The sequence below is a fragment of the Elephantulus edwardii genome, unplaced genomic scaffold (assembly GCF_000299155.1).
Source record: "Elephantulus edwardii isolate Elephantulus edwardi_28Jun2011 unplaced genomic scaffold, EleEdw1.0 scaffold00129, whole genome shotgun sequence".
Lineage (NCBI taxonomy): Eukaryota > Metazoa > Chordata > Mammalia > Macroscelidea > Macroscelididae > Elephantulus > Elephantulus edwardii.
In genome coordinates this window covers 211303-235531 of record NW_006399879.1, presented here as the reverse complement: position 1 = coordinate 235531, position 24229 = coordinate 211303, and the positions used below count along the sequence as shown (strand labels likewise).

At 43.1% G+C, this 24229-nt stretch overlaps 1 protein-coding gene across 1 annotated transcript in view; it reads right to left on the bottom strand.

Moving 5' to 3' along the window:
• Positions 1-24229, bottom strand: part of SLC2A9 (solute carrier family 2 (facilitated glucose transporter), member 9) — a 188033-nt gene that overhangs the window by 136152 nt on the left and 27652 nt on the right. The window contains 1 exon segment of the mRNA XM_006893636.1: positions 18319-18443. Coding sequence (XP_006893698.1) covers positions 18319-18443 — 125 coding nt within the window.

Below are 24229 nucleotides of genomic sequence, written 5' to 3'. Positions count from 1 at the left end.
TGAACTGGAGCTTCAAAATCCTAGCTTTCAGGGAGAATCTTGGCTTCACCCTCTCCAAGACAGACCTGTTTGTTTTCTTGATGGTCCTCAGTATGTTAAAGACTTCCCCAGGACCACAATTCATTTTCACAATTACTCTCAAATAAATGTACCATGCTTATAGCCATTAGAATATGTGTAAACTGAGACACAGCCAAATAGATTACGTGGCTAAATCACCACGTGATATTTGGAGATTCCCAGAAATAATTTTGCCTAGTAGAGTCCCATCAGGTCTTCTGATGAAAGGACTTGAGCTCTTCACATCAGAAAACATTTTTATTCTTTACATAAATCATGAGTTCGGCAAGAATAAACACACATTACAGATATGGCGATTCACGTATGATCTCATGACCTTTGTGATAAATTAACATCTTCAGAGACTGTTCACAGATTATTTTTGTTTTCAGGATAATGTTTTGCAAAGCACACCCCGAGCACATAGAGGGTCTGTTGTTGGAGATGCTGGGGCCCTTGAGTCAGTTCTGACTCACAGCAACCCGTCTACAACAGACCGAAGCACTGCCTGGTCCTGCACCATCGGCACCATCACTGGCGGTGTCTGAGCCCGCTGTGGCAACCAGTGTCACTCCATCTCGCTGAGGGTCTTTTTTTTTCTGGCTCTCTACTTTACCAAACATGTCATTGTTGTTGTTGTTAGGTGCTGTGGAGTCATAGACAACTCACAGCGACCCTATGAACAAAAGACTTGAACACTGGTATAACTTTCATCGTTTCTCCATGTTCATAGTTTCTGGAGGCAAGCTATTTCAGAAGTGGGTACCACTCCTGCTTCCAAGCTTGTTTTCATAGGGGAAACACTGTCCACCATGGATAACCATTATCACATTTGACACATCAGTTTCACAGTGTTCAGCATCACAGCAACCACGTGTTACCTCAGAAGAATGCTTGACCCAAACCAATGAAAACCAGGTCTGAGGCCCGCAGATTAAAATCACCCAGCTTTGGCTTGGTAGTATAACTTTCTGTCCACTGGGCCAACAGAGCACTCTCTATGTTGTTGTTGTTGTTAAGTGCTGTCGAGTCGTAGACCTGAACTCTTATATAACCTTCATTGTTTCTCTATTTTAGCAAAAAGAATATGAAACCTTGTCTATTTCAAGAAACAATTTATAGTTGGACAGAGTTATTCTCAAAGCACTTTATAGATCTATAAATGTCTAACCCAAAGCTCTTATCCCAGGTGCACACATCACATGGTTAGAGCACAGATGGAGGGCTCCAGATGAGATGTCTCCTAGGTTAAATCCCAGCAGCTCACAAGCTGTGAGGTCTTGACCTTTTTTAGTCTTAGTTTCTCGGCTCGCATGATGGAAAGGAGCCCTAAGCTTCATTTTATGGGATTGTTATGAGGGTTAAACAGCATGCCTCTGGAAACTCTATGAACTCTGATAAATGTCGATAGTTATAGAAAGGCTTCAGGTCTTTTGTTCATAGGGTCACTATCAATCATGCTCAACTCAATGGCAATCAACAACAACAACAATGAGAGTTTAATGGCATATCTTCACATCTCACAAGTGGTAGCAATTGAACAAATTATAACTATTAGCAACAGCTGGATCTATGAACAACAGTAGGGTAAATAAAGAAAAGATGTTGTTAAGAACTTGGATTTATAATCAAGGTTGATGGAAGTAGTAGTCTTGTCATCAAAGGATGTACAGCAATGGGGGCCAAGGACATCTTTAAAGTGCTAAAGAGAAAGGGTGTCAGTTTAAAGACTAAGGTGCATCTATGTCAATTTTCAATTTACTTCATATGCATGTGAATGTTGGACAATGAATAAGGAAGAAAGAAGAATTGATGCCTTTATTAAGATATTGACAAAGAACATTGAATATACCATGGTCCATCAAAAGAACAAAGAGAACTGTTTTGGAAGAAAGGCAGCCAGATGCTCCTTAGAAGTGAGAGCAGCAAAACAACTATGAGATATAATCTCACCCCAGTCAAACAGAAAAATTTAACAGAACAGCAAACATCAAATGCTGGCGAGGTTGTGGAGAAACTGGAACCCTTATTCACTGTTGGTGAAAGTGTAAAATGGTACAACCACTATGGAAAAGCAGTATGGCACTTTCTCAAAAAGTTGCAAATAGAAATACTATTTGACCCAGCAATTCCACTACTGGGAATATACTCCAAAGAAACCAGAACTGCCACCCAAGCAGATAATATGCACACCCATGGTTATCGTGGCTTTGTTCACAATAGCAAAGAGTTGGAAACAACCCAAGTGCTCATCAACAAATGAACGGATAGAGAAGCTCTAGTATATTCACACAATGGAATACTACGCTGCATTGAAAAACAAGGAACTCATGCAATATTATTAAAGATGGGTAACCCTGGAAGACATTATGCTGAGTGAAGTATCTCAGTCACAAAAGGACAAATATTGCACGGTGCCACTGTTGTAAAGTGGGACTGACAGTGGGGTTGTGGGGAACCTAAGAAAAGAGGGGATAAATGTATACTTCATTGAAACAGATAAGGGAGAGAACAGTTTAAAAGGAATATAGGATTAGGTATTATTGTCATGATAAGATTACAGAAAAAGAAATGCATATTAAAGTGGACTGTGACTGGAGGGAGATTGTATAACAATGAAAGATTTTATTTTTTCTTCAAAGAGAAAAACTAACTCTGGGGGTGGGGGAAGAGGTGGGCAGGGAAGAAAATGTGTAACGATGAATGAATGGGGGAAAAATAAATGGAAAGAATATGCTGTAAGATATATATTTTGCATTAAAATATTCATTGATTAGCAAAAGAAGAAATGGGGGGGGAAGAAGTGAGGGTGGAGAGATTTTGTCTCACACACTTTGGCCATGTTATGAAGAGGGGCCAGTCCCTGAGAAGGATGTCACGCTTGGTTAAGCATGTTTTTGTTGAGTAAGGACTGAGCTGTTAGTGACCTCCAGTGGGTTTTCTTTCAGAGGCAGTAAATCTCAGGAAGGGGCCCAGGAGGAGCTGGCCCATCCTCCCACACAGCAGCTGGGGGGTTTGCACTGTGTACCTTTGGGATTGCAGCACGATTTCTTAACACTAGGCTCCCAGAGCTCCGAAGACAAAGAAGAAGATCCATGAGATGCACGGATACAGTGGCTGCCGACACAAGGTTAAACACAGATTGTGAAGGTGCCACAGAGGTGGGCGGTTTTGGTCTGACATGCTTGGAATCACTATGAGTTACAACAGATGCAGAGGCACTTAACAACAGCAGCAGCATTGTCGAGTTGTTCGCCAGACTGTCAGGGCATAAAAAAAGTTATTTCCTAAAACAAGAAACACGGCTTGCCTCATTCTCTGCAACGCCTCTGGTACATTTCCTGAAATACGTAAGGCACCAATCAGCATATGCCAAATTGAGCTGAGTATCCCCAGTCGCTGCATTCAGAAAAGTCCTTCCCCACATAAATCAGTAAGGGAAATACGCAGCCCAATTTAGAAACTGAGACAATACCTCATTAATTGCATCTCAGCCCAGGGTAAAGATGTTCTGGTCCACCACTCAAGACAAACAAGCTTGAGAAACAAAAAGGAGGAAATTATCTGGAAAGCCACAACATAAACCAGATGATATTTGGATTTTTATCCAAAACACATATTGGAGAGCATCTGGCCTCATGGAAAAAATTGGCCGGCCTCTGAGAATTCAGCAGTGTTGTTTAAGAGGCAGGACAGTTGAGAGGCAAGATGGGCTGAGGGATTCAAGTCCCCCGTCCCCAGTTGCTCCATGAGGTCACCTTGACCTTGACCAATATGCTCACTTCTCAAAGCCTCAGTTCACCCATGTGCAATCCAAGGGTCTTAATTAGTACTTGTTCACAACACTTCGATGACTGAGACACACCTCACCCAAACCACAGTCTTCTCAATCACCTTACAGGCATGAAAAACTGGACAGTGGACATGGAAGACAGAAGAGGCCGTGCATTTGACTTGTGGTGTTGGTGAATTGTGAACTGCCAGAAGAATGAACAAATCAATCTTAGAAGAAATGCAGATGGAATGAATGCTCCTGAGAATAAAGGTTGGAGAGACTTCATCTGACTTCACGTCATGGTTAATCACTAGAAAGGGCATCGTGTTTGGGACATTTACCCAAAAACAAAATTCAGAAGCTGGGGAGGGGCAGGAGGGAAGGGCGAGTCAGGGATCTCAAGGGGTAAGAAATTCCCAGTCGCAAGACCGACCGCTGTTCGAGTGTGGGGCTTGCAACCAAGGCCATGAAGAAAAACGTGCACACATTGTTGGATGGAGAACTAACTTCCTCTGTAAACTTTCATCCAAACCACAATAAAAAGTTTTAAAAAATTAGCACACCATGTTCATTGTGGCTCCGTTCACAATAGCAAAGAGTTGGAAACAAACTAAGTGTCCATCAACAAACGAATGGATAGAGAAGCTGTCGTTTATTCATACAATGTAATACTATACTGCAATGAAAAACAAGGAACTCATGCAGTATTATTCAAAATGGGTGACCCTGGAGGACATTATGCTGAGTGAAGTATCTCAGTCACAAGAGGACAAATACTGCATGGTGCCACTGTTGTAAAACAGGACTGACCTTGGGGTTGGGGGGAGACTGAGAAATATGGGTTCAATAATATATACTGGACTGAAACAGATGAGGGAGAAAACTGTTTAAAAGGGATATGTGATTAGGTATTTTTGACATGACAGGAGTCTAGAGCAGAGGCTATACGGTGGAGTGGACCTGGGGGAGGGTTTGTAGAACAATGAAAGCATTTTTGTTTTACTTTTCCAAGAGGGTAGTGTAGTAGGGGGAGGGTTGGGAAGGGAGAAAAGTGCAACAATGAATGAATGGAAATCCAAAGTGTCTGTAAATTTTTACTGAAATTAATAATAAATTTAAATTAAATAAAAAATCTACCAAGGAAAAAAGTTCAAAAAACATAATTTCTGTTTTTACTGGAAAAAAAGAAAAGAAAAACAGTGAACGTATCCTTCACAGAAAGCAGGGGACTAGGAGAATCCTGACAGGGCAGGGATGCTTGGAGCATGGCACTCTGCCACCTGTCTGTACTGTCCAGCTCTGTCCTGCCCTGAGGCCCTGCACATATTTCTCTCTGAGCCTCACAGATGAATGAACGCAAGCAAGAGCTCTAAATGTTTTCAGTCTGAAAATTCAAGCTCATTGTCATTGGGTTGAAACTAATTCATAGTGGGCCTTCCAGGGGCTTCCGAGACTGGGGCTTGCACATCAGGAGATGGGCCATTTCTCTCCTGTGGAGCTGCTGTTAGATTCAAACAGGCAGAGGGGCCCAGCCCCTGGGTTAGCCATGCCCTACAGACTGCCCATCAGAGCTCCGGATTCAGTGTCACAGCAACAAGCATGCCTGGTGGACAGGAGGTGGCCGCATGGACGGGAGGGGCGCTGACTGGGAACAGAACCTGGGCTTTCTCCATGGACAGTGAGAATTCTGTTACGGCGTATCTGCTGATGATAAAGCAGGGCAAGGCCAAGTTCAGAGTCATTGTTCCTGGGATCACTGAGTTGTAATTGACTCAACGGCACCTAACAACAATTGTTACTTTCGGGGGTGGGGGGAGGATGCTGCTTTGGTTTTATTCTCTCTGACTCACAGCAACTCTACCTACAGCAGAAAGTAACCTGCCAAGTCTGCACCAGCCTCCCGGCCTCCACCAGGCTCAAGTATGTGGTTGTAGTCACTCACTGTGTCAATCCATCTCACTGAAGGTCTTCTTTTCTTGTGTGGTCCTTTACTTGAAGCTGCCCTGTAATCCCAGACATGTGGTTGGAAACCACCAACTGCTTTGCAGAAGATAGATGGGCAATCTCCTCCCATGACATTTGCTGCCTCTGAAAACCCCCTGGAAAGTCAGCTATGAGTTGGTGCAAACTCAGAGGCACACAAGAACTACAACTTTTCCAAGCAGGATGCCGTTCTCCAGGGACTGGTCTTTCTTGACAACTTGTACAAAGTATGCAAGACGAAGATTCTATTCTCAATTCTAAGGAGCACTCCGGCTGCACTTTTGCCAAAGCAGGTTTGCTTGTTTTTTGGAAGTCCCTGGGATATTCAGTACTCACCACCAAAACCGCAATCCAATGTCACCAATTCTTCTTTGGTCTTCTTTAGTCATTGTCCGATTTTCACATGCTTAGGAGTCAACTGAAAATACCATGGCTCGGATCAGGAGCACTTTAGTCTTCAAAGTAACATCCTTGCTTTTTATTGCTTTATAGAGGTCCCTGGTAGCCAATTAGGCCAATGCAAAACCATGTTTGATTTCCTGACTGCTGCTTCCAAGGGCGTTGATTGTGGTGGTGGTGGTTGTTGTGAGGTGCCATTGAGTCAAGTACAACTCATAGTGGCACCATGTACAAAGGGTCTGAACCCTGGTCTATCCTGCGCCATCCTCACACTTCCTGATACACAGAGCCCATTGTAGCAGTCACCTCATTAATCCTCCTCATCGAGGGTCTTCCTCCTCTTCACCAACCCTCCACCCTTCCTAGCCTCATGTTCCTCTCCAAGGAATAGTCCCCTCCTAGAAACATGTCCAAAGCATGTGAGGGGGAACCTCATCGTTCCTGCTTCCAAAGAGCACTCCAGCTGCACACTGTCTAAGACATACTTGGGTTTTGGCCATCCATGGGGATGTTCTATGCGTTTCTCCAACACTATAGCTCAAAGGCATCAATTCTTCTTCTGTCATCCTTATACACTGTGCACCACTCTGATATATAGCAACTGATTGGAAAGACCATGACCTGGATCAGATGCACCTTAGTCCTCAAGCTGATGTCATTACTCCTCAATACTTTGGGGCAGTACCTAACCACAGATTTTCCCAGTGCAATGCAGCTCCTTATTCCCCGACTACTGGTACCAAGGGTGTTAATTGTGAGTCCAAGCAAGATGAAGCGGTTGGCAGTTTTAATCTCCGCTCCATCCATCATGATGTTGCCTACATAATGGTCCGGTTGCAAGAATCTTTGTTTTCTTGACATTGAGACGAAATCCATATGAAAGGCTGCATTCCTTGATCTTCTGCAACAAGTGCTTTAAGTCCTTCTTACTTTAAGCAAACAAAGTTGTGTCATCTGCATAATGCAAGTTATTGATGAGTCTCCTTCTGATCCTGATGCCACATTCTTCTTCATAGAGTTCAGCTTCTCGAATAATTTGCTCAGTGTACAGATTAGATAGGTGTGGGGAGAGAGAATTCAACCCTGACACACTCTCTTCTTAATTTTAAACAATGCAGTATTCTACTGCTGTGTTTGCATAAGAGCCTCCTCATTCAGGTACAGGTTTCACATAAGTTGTAATTAAAATTAAAACCTTGAGCCCTTCTATGTTTATCATATTATTCATCAATGACATCATCTATCTCCATTTGACACATCAGGAAACTGACCTAGGGAGTGTCCAGAAGCTCATCTCAGGCCACTCAGCTAGGACATTGGAGGAGAAGGACGTAATATACTTTTGTCCAGACACCTTACTCTTTCTTCCTTATCTATGAAAACTCAGACAATGAGAACCCAATTTGAGTAACACAGTTTCCACTTTGTCAAAATCCTCCAGGCTTATTATTTGGCTTTAAATTATTTATTACAAACAGGTCAGGACATTCAGCTTGTGACCAGCAATTTCCCTTTGTTTTTGACCAATGGCCTCACCTTAAATGACCCTCTCTGCTTTGAGAGGATCTGTGAAAAGAGCTGGCTTGCAGCCTCTGAGTGCTGGTGCTCCTGCATCGGCCACGCTCCTGAAGTCCGAAGACGTACAGTCGCCTTTCTTGTCTCCCCATGCTTCATTGTGAAGAACTCACAGGGAATTCTCAAAAATATCTAAGAGGTCTATTTTGAATATGTGGTTTTGTAAAACTGGTATCTACCTCTGAGGGCAGCATTTTTTTTAAGACGCAAATTCAGATTAACAACCGGTAGTGGGTAACAAGGGAGTCCTGGTGGCTTGTTCTTACTGTTGTTAGGCAATGTTTGACTCAAGTTTGACTCAGAGTGACCCCGTGAACAAAAGATCTGAACCCTATCCTATCCTGTGTCATCGTCATCATTTCTGGCTGATTCCATTTCTGCAGTCACTGGGTCAATCCATCTGGTTGAGGGTTATACTCTCTTTTGCTGGCCTTCCACTTTTCCAAGCATGAGGTAGGTCCCTTTCCAAGGAATAGACAGACTCTCCTCATAACCATGCCCAAAGTCCGGGAAATGAGGCTTTGTCATCTTTGACTCCAAGGAGGACTCTGGTTGCACTTATTCTAAGACATATTTCCTTGATCTATGGGGTATTCAATATTTTTCACAAACTCCACAGCTCAAGGATACCAACTCTTCTTCTGTCATCTTTATTCATTTTCTAGCTTTCCAGTGATTGAAAAGACAATAGGTTGAATCAGGTACACCTTAGTCTTCAAAATGATATCATTGCTCCTCAGTAATTTGGAGTACTCTTTGATTGCAGAAGTTCCCAACTTAGTATGTCTTCTTATCTGCTGTCTGCTAGCACTTGGGAGATACTTAAGGAAGTACCAGATACTGTTGGTATCTGGTGGCTTAGTGTTAAGGATTGTTCACAACAACAACAGGTGAATTTTAATACCTAACATTTCAGTTAACCGTTCTGCCCATTCTGAAACTTCTGAGCCAGTGGCTGTTGAACTTACTGCAACTCAGTGACCCCACGTGTGTGGGAACAGAACTGTGCTCCTAAGTGTCTTCAATGCCTAGTGCTTCGAAGTTAGATCTCTGACTGCCTCCAGGTGGACTCAGACCTTCAATTTATAGTGACAACAGAGCACCACCGTTTGCACCACCACCCTGGAGACTGCTGCATGACCCCACGAGGGAGGCTTTATTTTTAGGCCTCTGTGGTAGATAAGAAGAGCCCTGATGGTGTTATGGTTGGAATCAGTCAACAGCTAACCAAAAGATTGTTGGTTCAAACCCACCAGCTGCACCATAGCAGAAAGATGATGACATCTGCTTCCAAAGAGATCTCTAATCTCTGAAATCCCCAGGGCAGTTCAGGCCTTTTCAGTCACTTGCTGTGCGAGTAGACAATGACTAAAGATGACAGACTGGACAGTGACAAAGAAGGACAGGGAAGAAGACCTTTAAGCTACAGTGCTGATGGACAGCACTGAATAGTTGATATTGTTGTGTTGTTGTTATGTGCCATCAAGTGTTGTGTGTATAGTGTGTATTGTGTGATGTGTGTGGTGTGTGTGGTGTGTGTGGTTTATGTGTTGTGATGTGTGTTGGGTGTTGGCTGTTTTGTGTGTTGTGCATGTTGTTTTGTGTGTTCTGTACTGTGTGATGTATGTTGTGTGTGTTGTATGGTGTATGGTGTGTGGTTTGTGTGTTGTGAGTTGTGAGATGTATGTTGTGTGTTGTGTTTGTTGTGTTTTGTGTGTGTTGTGTATTGTGCGTTGTGTTTGTTGTGTGTGGTGTGTTGTGCGTGTTTGTGTTCTGTGTGTTGTGATGGGTGCTGGGTGTTGGGTGTTGTTTTGTGTGTTGTGCATGTTGTTTTGTGTGTTCTGTATTGTAGGATGTGTGTTGTGTGTGTGCTGTGTGTTGTATTTGTTATGTGTTGTGTGTGGTGTGTTGTGTATTGTGTGTTGCATATTGTGTGGTGTGTGTGGTGTATTGTGTTGTGTGTGTTGTGTGCTGTGTGTTGTGTGTTGCGTGGTGAATCTTGTGTGTTGTGTGTGGTGTGTAGTTTGTGTGTTGTGTGGTTTTGTGTTGTGATTGTTGTGTGTTGTGTGAGGTGTGTGATTGTTGTGTGTTGTGTGAGATGTGTTGCGTGTATTGTGTGTTGTGTGTGGTGTGTGGTCTTTGTGTGTAGTGTGTGTTGTGTATGGTGTGTGTTGTGTATGGTGTGTGTTGTGGGATGTGTGTATTGGGTGTGCTGTGCCATGTGTGTTCTATGGTTTGTGATGTGTGTTGCGTGTATGGTGTGTGTTGTGTGTATTGTGTGTTGTGTGCGTTATGGGCTGTGTGTTGTGTGTTTGGGATGTGTTGTGTGTGTTGTTCTGTGTTCTGTTGTGTGTTGTGCGTGTTATGTGCTGTATGGTGTGTTTGGTGTGTGGGTGTATGCTGTGTGTATTGTGGGTGTTCTGTTTTGTCTGTTTTGTTTTTGTGTGTGTTGTGTTTGTGTGTTGTGTGTTGTGTATGTTGTGTGTGATGTGTAAGGTGTGTGTTGTGTTGAATGTTGTTTGTGTGTTGTGTGTATGTTGTGTGTTGTGTTCTTTGTGTATAGTGTGTTTTGTGTCTTGTGTGTGGTGTGTTTGTGTTGTGTGTTTTTCTGTTGTGTGTTGTCTGTATTCTGTTGTGTGTGTATGGTGTGTGTTGTGTGTGTGGTTTGTGGTGTATGTGGTGTGTTTGCTGTGTGTTGTGTGTTGTGCGTGTGTTGTGAGGTGTGTGTTCTGTGTTGGGTGTCATGTGTGTTGTGTGCATGTGTGTTGCATGTATTGTGTGTGGGTGTTTTGTGTGTTTGGTGTATGGTGTGTTGTGTGATGTGTGTGTTCTGTGTTGTGTGTTTTGTGTGTTGTGTGATATGTGTTGAGTATTGTGTGTGCTTGTGTGTTGTGTGTGTTTTGTGTGGTGTGCTGTATGTGTTTTGTGTTGTGTATGTTGTGTGAAGTGTGTGAGGTGTCTGTGGCGTGTGTTGTGTGTGGTTTGTTGTGTGTGGTGTGTGTTCTGTTGTGTGTGGTGGGTGTGGATTGTGAGTTGTGTGGTTTTTTTTTGTGTTGTGTATGTTGTGTGTTGTATGTTTTGTGTTGAGAGTGTTGTGTTTGTGTGTTGTGTGTTCTATGTGGTGTGTGAGTTGTGTGTTGTGTATGTTGTCTGTTTTGTGTTGTGTCATGTGTGTTGTGTGTTGTATCTTGTGTGTGTTGTGTGTGGTATCTGGGGGTGTGGTTGTGTGGTGTGTGGTATATGTGGTATATGTGGTGTGTACTGTGTTGTATGTTCTGTGTGTGTCTTTATGTTATGTTGTGTGTGGTATGTGTGGTGTGTTTTGTGTTGTGTGTTGTGTGAGATGTGTGTGGTTTGTGTAGTGTGTGTTGTGTTTTGTGTGTGAGATGTGTGTTGTGTGTTTTTGGTGTTGCATGTTGTGTGTGTTGTATATGTGGTTTGTGTGTTGTGTGTTTTTGTGTGTTGTGTATTGTGCTGTGAGTTGTGTGGTTGTGTATTGTGTGTGGTGAGTGTTGTGTTGTGTGTCTTGTATGTTGTATGTGTTGTGTGGTGAGTGTTGTGTTGTGTGTTGTATGTTTTGTATGTTGTATGTGTTGTGTGTGGTGTGCTTTGTGTTTTATGTTGTTTGTGTTCTGTTGTGTGTGGTGTGTGTTGTATGGTGTGTTTGGTGTGTGTTGTGTGTTGTGTGTGAGGTGTATGGTGTGTCTTGTATGTGTGTTGGGTGCTGTGTGTGGTGTGTTTTGTGTGAGGTGTGTGTTGTATATTGTATGTGTTTGTATGATGTGTGTTGTGGGTTTGTTGTGTGTGTTTTGTGGTGTGTATTGTGTGTTTGTTGTGTGTTGTGTTTGTGTCTTGTATGTTGTGTTATGTGTTGTGTCTTGTGTGTTGTATGTGTTGTGTGTTGTGTCTTATGTGTTGTGTGTCTTGTGTCTTATGTGTTGTGTCTTGTGTCTTGTGTGTCGTGTGTTTTATGTGTTGTGTGTATGTGTTGTGTGGTGTGTGGTGTGTGGTGTGTGTGTGGTGTGTACTGTCTGGGTTGTGTGTTTTGTGTGATGTGTGTTGAGTATTATGTGAGGTGTGTGTGGTGTATGTGGTTGTGTGTTGTGTGTGGTGTATGCTGCGTTGTGTGTTCTGTGTGTGTCTTGTGTGTTGTGTGTATGGTGTTTGTTGTGCGTGTGTTGTGTGTTTTGTGTTTGTGTGGTGTGTGTTGTGAGTGTGTGTGTTCTGTGTGAGTTGTGTGTTTGTGTGCTGTGTGTTATATGTGCTGTATGTTGTGTGTTTGTGTTGTGTTTGTGTATTGTGTGTGTTGTGTGTGTGCTTTGTGTTGTGTGGTCTCTGTGTGGTGTGTATGTTGTATGTTGTGTGTGTGTTTGGGATGTGTGTCTTGTATGTGCTGTGTCATCTGTGTTGTGTGTGGTGAGTTGGTTTGTGTGTTGTGTGTTTTTTGTGTGTTTTGTGTTGTGAGATGTGTGTTGTGTGATGTTTTGTGTGTTGTGTGTATGGTGTGTATTGTGTGTTGTGTATGTGTGTTGTGTGCTGTGTGTATGGTGTGTAATGTGTGCTGTGTGAGGTGTGTGTTGTGTGTATTGTGTGTGGTGTGTGATGTGTGGTTTGGGTGTGTGGTATGTATGTTGTGTGTTGTGAGATGTATGTATCATGTTTTATGTGTGTTCTGTGGTTTGTGGTGCTTATTGTGTATTGTGTATTGTGTCCTGTGTTTGTTGTGTGTTGTGTTTGTTGTAAGCTATGTGTGTCACGTGTGTTCTTTGTTGTGTCTTGTGTGTATGGTATCTGTTGTGTGTCTTGTTTGTGTGTTGTGTATTGTGTTTGGTGTGTGAGGTGTGTGTTGTGTGTGGTGTTGTATGCTGTGTGTGTGGCGAGTGTTCCGTGTTGTGTGTTGTGTGTATGGTAGGTGTTGTGTGTTTTGTGTCTTGTGTCTTGTGTTTGTTTTGTGTGTTGTGTGCTGTGTTTTCTGTGTGGTGTTGTGTGTTGTATACTGTGTGTGCTGTGTGTTGTGTATTGTGTTTTTATTTTGTTGTGTGTTGTGTCTGTGTTGTGTGTTCTGTGTCTTGTGTTTTTGTGTTGTGTGTTGTGTGTTGTGAATGTGATGTGTGAGGTGTGAGGTGTGAGGTGTGTTGTGTATATTGTGTGTTGTGTATATTGCATGTTGTGTGTTGTGTGTGGTGTGGTTTGTGTGAGTTGTGGGATGTGTGTGCTGTGTCAAGTGTGGTGTGTGTTTTCTGTGGTTTGTGTTATGTGTTGTGTTTTGTGTGATGTGTATTGTGTATATGGTGTGTGTTGTATGAGATGTGTGTTGTGTGATATGTGTGGTGTGTGAGGTGTGTCATGTGTTGTGTGTGTTTCGTGTTGTGCGTTGTATGTGGCATATGTCGTTTTGTGTGTTGTATCTGTGCTGTGTGTTGTGTCTGTTGTGTGTGTGGTTCTGTGGGGTGTGTGGTGTGTGGTGTATTTGGTGTATGGTGTGTGAAATTTGTGTGTTGCATGTGTTGTGTGTTGTCTGGTGTTTGTTGTGTGCGGTGTCTTGTGTGGTGTGTGCTGTGTGCTGTGTTAGGTGTGTGTTTCTTGTGTGTTGTGTGTTTTGTTTGTGTGTTGTGTGTCTGGAGTGTGAGGTGTGTGTTGTGTGTTGTATGAGGGGTGTGGTGTGTGTGTTGTGTATTGTGTATGTTGTGTTGTGTGTGTGTGGTGTGTTTAGTGTGTATATTGTGTTTTGTGTGTGGTGTGTGGTGCTTGTGTATTTTGTGTGTTGTGTGTGGTGTGTATGGTGTGTTGTGTGTTGTGTATGTTGTGTTTGGTTTGTGTGTGTTGTGTGTTGTGTATTGTGTTTTGTGCGTAGTGTTGTGTATTTTGTGTGTTGTGTGGTGTGTTGTGTGTGGTGTGTGTTCTGTGCTGTGTGTCCTGTGTGTGGAGTAGGTGTGGTGTAGTGTGTATGTTGTTTGTGTTCTCTGATGTGTGTGTGATGTGTGTGTGGTGTGTGTGTTTTGTGATGTATGGTGTTGTGTATGTTGTGTGTGTTGTATTTGTTGTGTGTGTTGTGTGGGTAGTGTTTGTTGTAAATGTTGTGTGTGTTTTGTGTGTGTTGTGTTGTGTGGTATGTTTTGTGTGTTGTGTTGTGTGTGTCTTGTGTGTTGTGTATGTTGTTTGTGTGGTGTGGTGTTTGTTGTATGTGTGTTGTGTGGGTGTTTTGTGATGTGTGTTGTGTGTTGAGTGTGTGCATGTTGTGTGTGTATGGTGTGTTGAGTGTGTGCATGTTGTGTGTGTATGGTGTGTTGAGTGTGTGTGGTGTTTTGTGTGTTGTATGTTGTGTGTGTTTCTGTTTAGGGTGTGTTTTGTATGTTGTGTGTTTTGTGTGATATGTGTGTTTTGTTGTGTAGTGTGTGTGATGTGTGTTGTGTGTTGTGTGTTGTATGTGTGTTGTGTTTAGGGTGTGTTTTGTGTTGTGTGGTATGTTGTGTGTGTTGTGTTGTGTATGCTGTGTGTGTTGTGTGGTATCTGTTTGGTGTGTGTTGTATGGTGTGTTGTGCATGTGTTGCGTGTGTTGTGTGTGTTGTGTTATATGTGCTTTTGATGTGTGTGTTGTGTTGTGTTGTGTTGTGTGTAGTTTAGTGTGTCTGTTCTGTGTGGTGTGTGTGTGTGTGTGTGTGTGTGGTGTGTGTGTGTCTGTTGTGTATATTGTATATTGTGTGTGGTGTGTTCTGTGTATAGTGTGTGTTGTGTGTGGTGTGAGTTGTGTTCATAGGGTCACTATGAGTCATGCTCAATTAAAAGTAACCAACAGTAACAACCTTTAGATTGGCAGGGAAAATTATTTGAGAAACTGGACTCTGTGAAGAAGAATGTGGCATCAGAATTGGAGGGAGACTCACCAATAACCTGCATTACCCAGATGACACAAGCTTATTTGCTGAAACTGAGGAGGATTTGAAGCACTTGTTCAGAGGATCAAGAAACACAGTGATCAATATAGATTGCATCTCAATGTCAAGAAAACAAAGATGGACTAACCACTGGATGGATAGCCAACATCATGATGAATGAAGAAGATTGAAACTGTCAACAACTTTGTCTTACTTGGATCCACAATTAACAACCTTAGTACGGCAATCAGAAATTTAAGAGGCATATGTTGTTATGTGCAGTCGAGTCGCTTGCGACTCACAGTGACTGTATGTACAACAGCCCTAAACTCTGCTCTGTCCTGTGCCAATCTCACTGTCTCTGATACACCCACCCTCATTACCCCAGTTACTGAATCAATCCACCTCATGGAGGGCCTTCCCCTCCTGCACTGTCCCTGCACCCTACCAAGCATGATGTCCGTCTCCAAGGACCGGTCCCTCCTTACCACATGTCCAAAGTATGTTAGACAGAGCCTCAGAATCCTTGCCTCCAAGGAGCATCCTGGTTTAACCCTCTCCAGGATGAATCTGTTTGTTTTCCTAGCAGTCCATGGTACCCTCAATACTCTTCTCCAGCACCACAGCTCGAAGGCATCAATTCTCCTTCTATCCTTCCTAGTCATTGTCCAACTCTCTGATGCATAGCAAGTGATTGCAAAGACCATGGCCTGTATCAGATGCACCTTAGTCTCCATAAAGACACGGTTGCTCTTCAGTACTTTGGAGAGGTCCCTAACAGCAGACTTTCCCATCACAATACGTCTTTTCATTTCCTGGCTACTGGTGCCAAGAGTGTTGACTGTGGAGCCAAGCAAACTAAAGCTGTGAGCAATCTCAATATGTCTGGGTGCAGCCAGAGTGCTCCTTGGAGACAAGGATGATGAAGTTTTGTGTCACATACTTAGGGATGTTGCTAGGAGAAGTTAATCCTTGGAGAGGGACATGATGCTTGGAAAGGTGGAGGGACGCTGAAGGAGAAGACCCTAAATCAGGTGGGTTGACACAATACAGTGACCACAGCAACGGGCTTGTGTGTGTCAGAGATAATGAGGGTGACACAGGACAGGAGAGGGTTCAATCTGTCGTTCGTCGGGTCCCTGTGAGTCGCACTCGACTCGACGGCACCTAACCGCCACCACCACTCTGCCCCAAAGCATTGGTATGAGTTGGAGTAGACTCCCTGGCTGTGGTTTGGTTATCAGAAGAGAGAAGGACGCTGGGACAGGAACACCGAGTGCTGCCACTACGGCTTCCAGTTAGCTCACTATCCCACCCTCGAACAGCTCCCTCCACCGTGATCTCACATCCAGGCACGTGACTTGGTTTGGCCAATGGGACATCAGCAGATGCCTAACCAGCAGTGACTTGGAAAGAGCTTGACTATCAAGGCTTGCTCCTTTCATTGCTCTTGAGAACTCCAAGAGTATGATACACCCAGAACCTGAGGATGTGAATTCACTTGTTGCTAGATGCTGTCGAGGCAAGTATGACTCATGGTGACCCTGTGAACAACAGATGTGAGCCCTGTCCTATCTGTACCATCCCCACCATCCCTGACACGCTGAGCCCATTACAGCTGGTGGGAAGTCTTCTCTTTTGCTGACCCTCCACCTTTCCAAGTATGATGTCCTTTTCAAGGGAATAGCCTCTCCTAGCAACATGGCCGAGTATGGCAATGACAACAAAATGTATTAGGACGTGATATTTCTGGAGATTAAATTCTTTAAATGAGGGAGTTCTGCTGGCCTAGTGGCAAGAAGCTGCACTGCAATCCCAGAGGTGCATGGTTCGAATCCACCAGATGCTCTGGTGGAGAAGGAGGGACAATTTCCCTGTACCAGTCAGTTCTGATTTGATTTGATGCTACACACACACACACACACACACACACAATAATAACATAAAATGAAATAAAATTTTAAAAAATTCTTTAAATGAAAATGAGGCTACACTAGATTAGGGTGTACCTAAAATCCATTGATTCTGTGTCCTTTCAAGAAACCCATGAAGATACACTAGGAGGAAGTCTACATGATGGAAGTCAAGACTGGAATGAATGATACAGCTATAAATCAGGGGTGTCAAAGATGTCTGGAATCCACCAGAAAGTGGGAGAGAGGTACAGAGTTAGCCCCCTCAGAATCTCCAGACAGAACAGCCCTGTCGACACTGTGTGAGTCTGTAACCCAAGTGCTTAAGCAGTGTGCCACCAGGGCTCCTTACTAGTAGAAGCACTGGTTGACAAATGTCAGGGCTGGGATTTAAACCCGGGGACTTCAAATCTTAAAATTTGCACTCATTCCACAGATGCTTCAATATTTCTCTTTTTCTTTTGTGTAAATGCCACTTTAAAACAAACAAAAAAAAAACAAAAAACACCAGTATTTTTAAAGTAGTCTATTCTCATACCCCAAGGCAAAAATCTTGGCCTATGTCACCGCCACCCCTGTGCCATCTTGCTCCAGCCACCCGTGTCCCCAGCCAGTCGTTCCCTTTGATCCCACTTCTGCCCACTCCCTTAACAGTCTCTTTTGTGTAAAAGGGCAGGAGGGATCACATCAAAACAGAAAGCATATCATCTCACCTCCCTCTCAAATGATCCCTAGCATCCTACCATCCTCAGCACAAACCAGCAATCCTGACCACAATGGACATAGCCTACCATGACCTCTGGTTCCTCTCTGTCCCCCTCTGCATCACCAAGCTCCTGTCACATGGACCACCAACTACATCACTCTTCCTCAAACATGCTGACCATGCTTGTGTCTGTGGGTTGTTGCATTTTTCTCTCTGCCAGCAACCCAGTTCCCCAGATTTTCACCTCAGTTTTGTCCTTGATTAGTTCGGTTTTCTGCTCTTAGTTTCCTCTTCTGAGTAGTCTTCCTTAATGGACCTATCTAAAAGAACTCTCATTATCCCCCGTTCCTGCAAAGAGTTCTTCTTAAAACTTGTCTCTCTTTATTGTATTGCTGTAATGTGTCATCAGTTTGGAACTGACTCGTAGCTGACCCTCCATTGCATTTTCAGAGGCTGAAAAAGGTGGGAGGACATAGCCCATCTTTTTTCTAAAGAGCAATTAGTGATTTGAACTGCATGCCTTTGGGTTGGCAACACAGCTCCTTGCCACTCAGCCACCAGAACTCCTTATCTTCAATACTCAGTTATGGATTTGTCTACCCAACGAGAATGCCAGCCCTTGAGGGGAGAGGACACGGGTGTCTTGTTAAGAATGCCTGGCAGAGCAGGAACTTGGAAATTATTGGTGAATAAAAGGAAGAGTGAATGATTCAGAGCTCTAGAAAGGACTCCTGGAAATCAAGGCCTTAAAATAAGAATTTGACAACTGATGTGATAAAGCAGAGGGTATTACCTTCTGACGACCATTCAGGTCTTTGGGGTATTCTTGGGTCTGGTCCTCTCAATCACAATTTCTCAGTTAGGGTGGTGGAGCCTTGCGAGTGGGGTGGTTCTATCATGGAGCTGTCCCCTGGTACTGTCCCAAGGTTATCTAGCATCCTTGACCACCTGATTGCCAGTGGGGAGCCCCAGTCACAGTGACAACAATGTCAACATCACTCACGTTACCTTTCACGCTCATAGAAGTCTTACCTCCATCCACACCCATGACGAAACGGCCCACGATGAGCATCTCAAAGGCTCCTGCCTGGAGGGAGCAGGCCATCAGTAATGCAGCAGTAATTGCAAACCCATTGTTGAGCAGCAGAATATATTTCCTGGAAACAAAGAAAGGCTTTAGTGAGGATGTCCACCATAAGGTGAATCTTTGGTCTCTTTCTGGCACGGTCTGTCCATCCCAGAAAGAGGAGTGCAGGCCCTCCAGAAGGTCAACAGAGTAAGACTCAGCCCTCACAAAAGATTGACCTAGGAGTCAGGAGTGTGGGTTCCTGACCCTTTACTCTGCTTTCTTTTTTTTAATTTGGTTTATTTTTTTATTTTATTTTATTTTATTACTTTTGTGTGAGTATACCGTCAAATCAGATTTGACTGGTACAGGAGGAGATTGTCCCTCCTTCTCTGGCAGAGCATCTGGTGGATTCAAACCGTGCGCCTCTGGGATTGTAGTTGCAGCTCCTTGCCACTAGGCCACCAGAGCTCCCCTACTCTGCTTTCTAAAAGTGTGATTTTGAACAAAGCAAGGCAGTTCTTTCCTTTGGGCTCACCACTGGGATAGAGGAGGCCTTCTTCAAAGGTACTGTCAACACTTTGTCATCCTATGAATTCCCTGCTGCAGAGAATTCATCAGCTCTAAGACCATCATTTAACACTTCTGAAGCCAAGATGCATCTTATAAATTCATGAGTTCTATCCAGCAGAGGGGATTCCCTAGAAAGTGACATCATGTTTGGAAAGGCAAAGTGTCAGCAAAAGAGAGGAAGACCCTTGTCCATCAACAAATGAATGGGTAGAGAAGCTGTGGTATATTCACACAATGGAATGCTATGCTGCATTGAAAAACAAGGAACTCATGCAATATTACTCAAAATGGGTGAGCCTGGAGGACATTATGATGGGTGAAGTATCTCAGTCACAAAAGGACAAATACTGCATAATGCCACTGTTGTAAAACAGGACTGACATAGGGGTTGGGAGAGGGGGACACTGAGAAAGATGGGATTAATTATGTATACTGCACTGAAATAGATGAGGGCGGGAACTGTTTAAAAGGGATATATGATTAGGTATTATTGTCATAACAGGAGTCCAGAACGAAGGCACAGTGGAGTGGACTTGGGCGGAGGGGTTGTATAACAATCAAGGAATTTTTATTTTACTTTTCAAAGAGAAGAGTGAACCGGGGGAAGGCGTGGTCAGGGAGAAAAGTGCAACAATGAATGAATGGAAATCCAAAGTCTCTGTAAATTTTCATTGAAATTAATAATAATAAAATTTTAAAAAACAATGACAGTTTAATTTACTTTTCAAAGAGAACGAACTGGAGGGGAGAGGTGGGAAGGGAGAAAAGTGCAGCAATGAATGAATGGAAATACAAAATATCTGCACATTTTCATTAAAATTAATAATAATAATAATAAAAAGAAAAAAAGAGAGGAAGACCCTTACCCACATGGATTGACACAGTGTGGGCAGCAAGGGGCTCGATTGCATCAGAGGTGCTGAAGATGACACAGGATGAGAAAGAGTTCTGATTTGTTGTTCTCAGGGTTGCTATGAGTCATACTCAGCTCAATGACTCCTAACAACAGCAACGATCCCGCAGAACTTAGTGTCATTATTTTAAGGAAAATAATTTAATACAGGGACTAGATAAGCAGGTACTAAAGGACTAATGTCAGGCAGATCTGTTTTGTCAAGGGCTTCTTTTCAGTGCTAAAGAGCAAGGAAGTTGCTTTAAAGACCAAGATGTACTTGGCCCCAAACAAGGTATTTTCATTAGCTTTACATACATGTGAAAGTTGGACAGTGGATAAGGAAACCTGAAGAAGGACTGATGCCTTTGAATTGTAGTTCTGCTGAAGAATTTTTAATATCTCATGGACTATCATAAAATAGAAACAAATTGATCTCGGAGGAAGTGGAACTAAGATGCTTCCTTGGAAATATTTAGAAGGACAGTTAAACTTCATGTCACACACTTTGGGCATGTAACAAAGGAGGGTCTGGTCCCTGGGAAAGGCCATATATTTAGACAAGTAGAGGGTCAGTGAAGAAGAGGAACGCGTTCCATGAGACACCGTGATTGCAACAACGAGTGCAAGCAGAGCAGAAATCGGTGAGGATGGCACAGGATCCGGATGAGGGTTTTGTTCTGCTCTGTGGAAGGTCTCTATCGTCACAGCCCAAACCACAACACCCAACAACGTCAAAAGAGGGCGTGTCTCTGTGGAGAGCCGCTGGGAGCTTGTGCTAATCTTAGGGGCTTGGAGTAGGTGCAGATCTTTAAAGAGCTGCTTCAGACATTTGGGAGCAAGAATTATACAACTGAAACGGTCACCAGGAGCCTGGTTCTGAGGCACGGACAAAATGTGGAAATGCAACCAATCGCCCCTGAAAAGTTCACTGCTGGACAAACGAGGAGCCTCAGGCCAAAAAGCCGGCGTTTCCTTCCTCCTGCCTCCCAGGCTCCTTCCAGTGTCCCTGTCTGTGGAGTCTATTTTTTTAAATTGAGATTTTAATGAACATCTATAGAGAACTTGGATTTCCATTCATTCATTGTTGCACATGTTCCTCCTGGCCTCCCCCAGTTCACTTTTTTCTTTGGGAAAAAAAAATCTTTCATTGTTATACAGTCCCTCCCCCACCCTGGTCCACTTTACTATGCAGCTCTTATTCAGGACTCTCGTCATGCCAGTAATACTTTATCATATATTCCTTTTATACAGTTCTCTCCCAGATTCTATTTTTTAAAATAAAAGTTATTTTAATTGTTATTTTAATGAATGTTTACAGGGAAGTTGGGTTTTCACTCATTCATTGTTGCACCTCTTATCCCTTCTCCCTCCCTCAGTTCATTTTTTAAAAAATACTCATTCACTGTTGCACAATTACCCACTTTCCCCCACCCCCTAGTCCTCTTTGTAATAGTGTACCTCTTATTCTGGGCTGTTGTCATAATGTAGAATATCTAAGCATATATTTCTTTTAGGCACCTCTTTCTTTCATCTTTCATCTTTCTTTCATTGCAATGCAATGACCATTATCTATCATATTTCCCCCCAAACCCCCATGTCAGACCTGCTTTATAACAGTGCTGCTATGAGTATTTGCCGTTTTGTGGCTGAGATATTTCACTGAGCATGAAGTGCTCCAGGCACACAGATCAACAGAATACACTGAGAACCCAGAAATCAGCCCATCTACCTATGCTCAACTGATTTGTGACAAGGAGATGAAGTCATTTGAGTGAGGAAACGACAACCTTTTTAACAAATAGTGTTGGCAAAATTGGAAAACCATCTGTAGAAAAACTTCAGGCAGGCCTCCCCCTTCCCCCGTTTTAAAAAAAAAATCAACTCAAGGTGGATCAAGGATCCAGGAATAAAAGCAAAGACTGTAAATTTCATTAAAGAAAAGCTTGGAAGAACTCTGGAAGCCTTAATCCACAGTAGGAAGAGTCTTCCAAGCATAATGAAAACCTACCAGGAGAGAACAGATAGATGTTTGTAGATTCTCACAGGCGGCATGAGGAGGTAGTGGTGGCTCGGGGGTAGAACGCTTCCCTTTCCTGCACAGGGACCAGGCTTGAATCCCGGCCAACATCCTCACGTACAGCCATCACTTGTCCATCACTGGAAGCTTCTATGTTGCTGTGATGCCAAACAGCTTTCCATAGAGCTTCCAAACTCAGCTAGACTAAGACTCAAGGGCTATTGATCTACTTCCAAAATCCAGCCAGGGAGAAGCCTTATCAATCACCATGTTCTGATCTGAACAGATCATGGGCATGACAGAACCAGGAACAGTTTTGTTCCACTATGCACGAGTTGGAGGGTGACTTGACAACACATTAACAGAAACAAAAGGCAGCAGTTACAGAGAACAAATGAAGCATGGAGATCCCAGACCTAGCGTCAGAAGTAAAACACTGAAGGGCAAGTTTTGAACTGAGAAATGATAGTTTGGTAATTGATATGACATTCTACAGCTTTAGTCAACATCATTTCTTTTTTCTTTCCTTTTCTCTCTCTTTGTCTCAACGGTTCATAAAAGAACAATGATTCTTATATAGAATGGTAACTTAGAAGACTACAGTTGCTGTTGTTGTTATGTTCTGTCAAGCCACCTGCGACTTATAGTGATCCTATGCACGTCAGCCCTAAATCCTGCTCTATCCCTTTCCAATCTTACTGTCTCCAACACACCTACACCCATTACCCCAGTCACTGAATCAATCCATCTCATCAAGGGTCTTCCTCTCCTGCGCTGTCCCTCCACCCTTCCAAGCATGACGTGCCTCTCCAAGGACTAGTCCTGCCTTGTAACATGTCCAAAGTATGTCAGATGAAGCCTCAGAATTCTTGCCTCCAAGGAGCAGCCTGGATTCACCCTCTTCAGTATGAACTTGTTTGTTCTTCTAGCAGTTCAATGCTTTTCTCCAGCACCAAAGCTCAAAGGCATCAATTCTCCTTCTATCATCCCTAGTCATTGTCTAGCTTTCTGATGCATAGCAAGTAATTTCAAAGACCATGGCCTATATCAGGTGCACTTTAGTGTCCAGACGGACATCGTTGCTCTTCAGTACTGTGGAGAGGTCTCTGATAGCAGACTTTCCCAATGAAATTTATCTTTTAATTTCCTGGCTGATGGTACCAAGAGTGTTGATTGTAGAGCCAAGCAAACTGAAGCTGTTGACAATCTCAATCTCTTCATCAGCCATCATGATGCTGTCAATTACCCAGTGGTGAGAATCTTTGTTTTCTTGTTGTTGAGCTTCACTCCATATTGAAGGCTGCCGTCCTTGACCTTCTGCAGCAGGTGCTTCAGGTTCTCCTACAGTTTTTACTATAGTCAGGACTACAGTACCAGGACTAATCCCTTCACACAAAGTCAGGCAAATCCCAAGGCAGGTGATAACTATTAATCACTATGGGCCAGGGCAGCACTCACTGTTTATGGAAATATCCTAAGACACGTGATTTCTATGGATGCCTGAGTGCCTAAGTCCATTCTATGTTTAATTAGCTAGATATCTTTGTACTTTATCAGTCTCTTTTCATTTTGTCACCTGCAAAACAATGAGAATAGTCGTAATTATGAAACTCTGCAGAGTTTACAGACCTTGTTTTAAGTACTTTCGGTGAGTAGCTCATTAAACCTCAGAATGACCCTATGAAGTTAGTAGTGTCATTATCTCCACTTAATAGATAAATTAGCTGGGACATAAACAAATTAGTAAGAATGGCACAGAATAGAGCAGAGTTTAGGGCTGTTGTCCAGAGGGTCACTATGAGTCACAGGAGATTTGATGGCACATAACAACAACAACAAGCTTGTTTTGTGTCATACAGCTATTTAATAAAAGTTTTTTATTGTCTCGCCATTCTTATCCAGTACATATGAACAACAATCGGAGAAGTTGTGGCACAGAGGTTGGAGGTAGACCCATAAACTCACATGCAGATAGCAACCTGGCATGCTGAAAGGAGAGAATGTATTTAGTCATAATGATCAGACTAGCCTCTCATATGGTTTATAGTTTAATATCAAGAGAACAGAAATGCTTGCAACTGGATCAATATTCAGCATCAAGATAAATGGAGACAATATTAAAGCTTTCATCTTTGCAAAGATTGAAGGATTTCATTTTACTTGGATCCCCAAGCAATGTCCATGGAAAGAGCAGTCAAGAAGTTACAAGATGCATTAGGCAAATCTGCTGAAAAGGACCCTGAACATGTTACAAAGAAAAGATGTCATCTTCAGGACTAAAGTGTAGCTGACTTCCAGCACGTTATTATTATTTTTAATACCCTGATGTTGTTGTTTAGAAGGGGCCGTGGTACTAGGGATATTGTAGCCGATGTTAGATGGATCTTAGCTG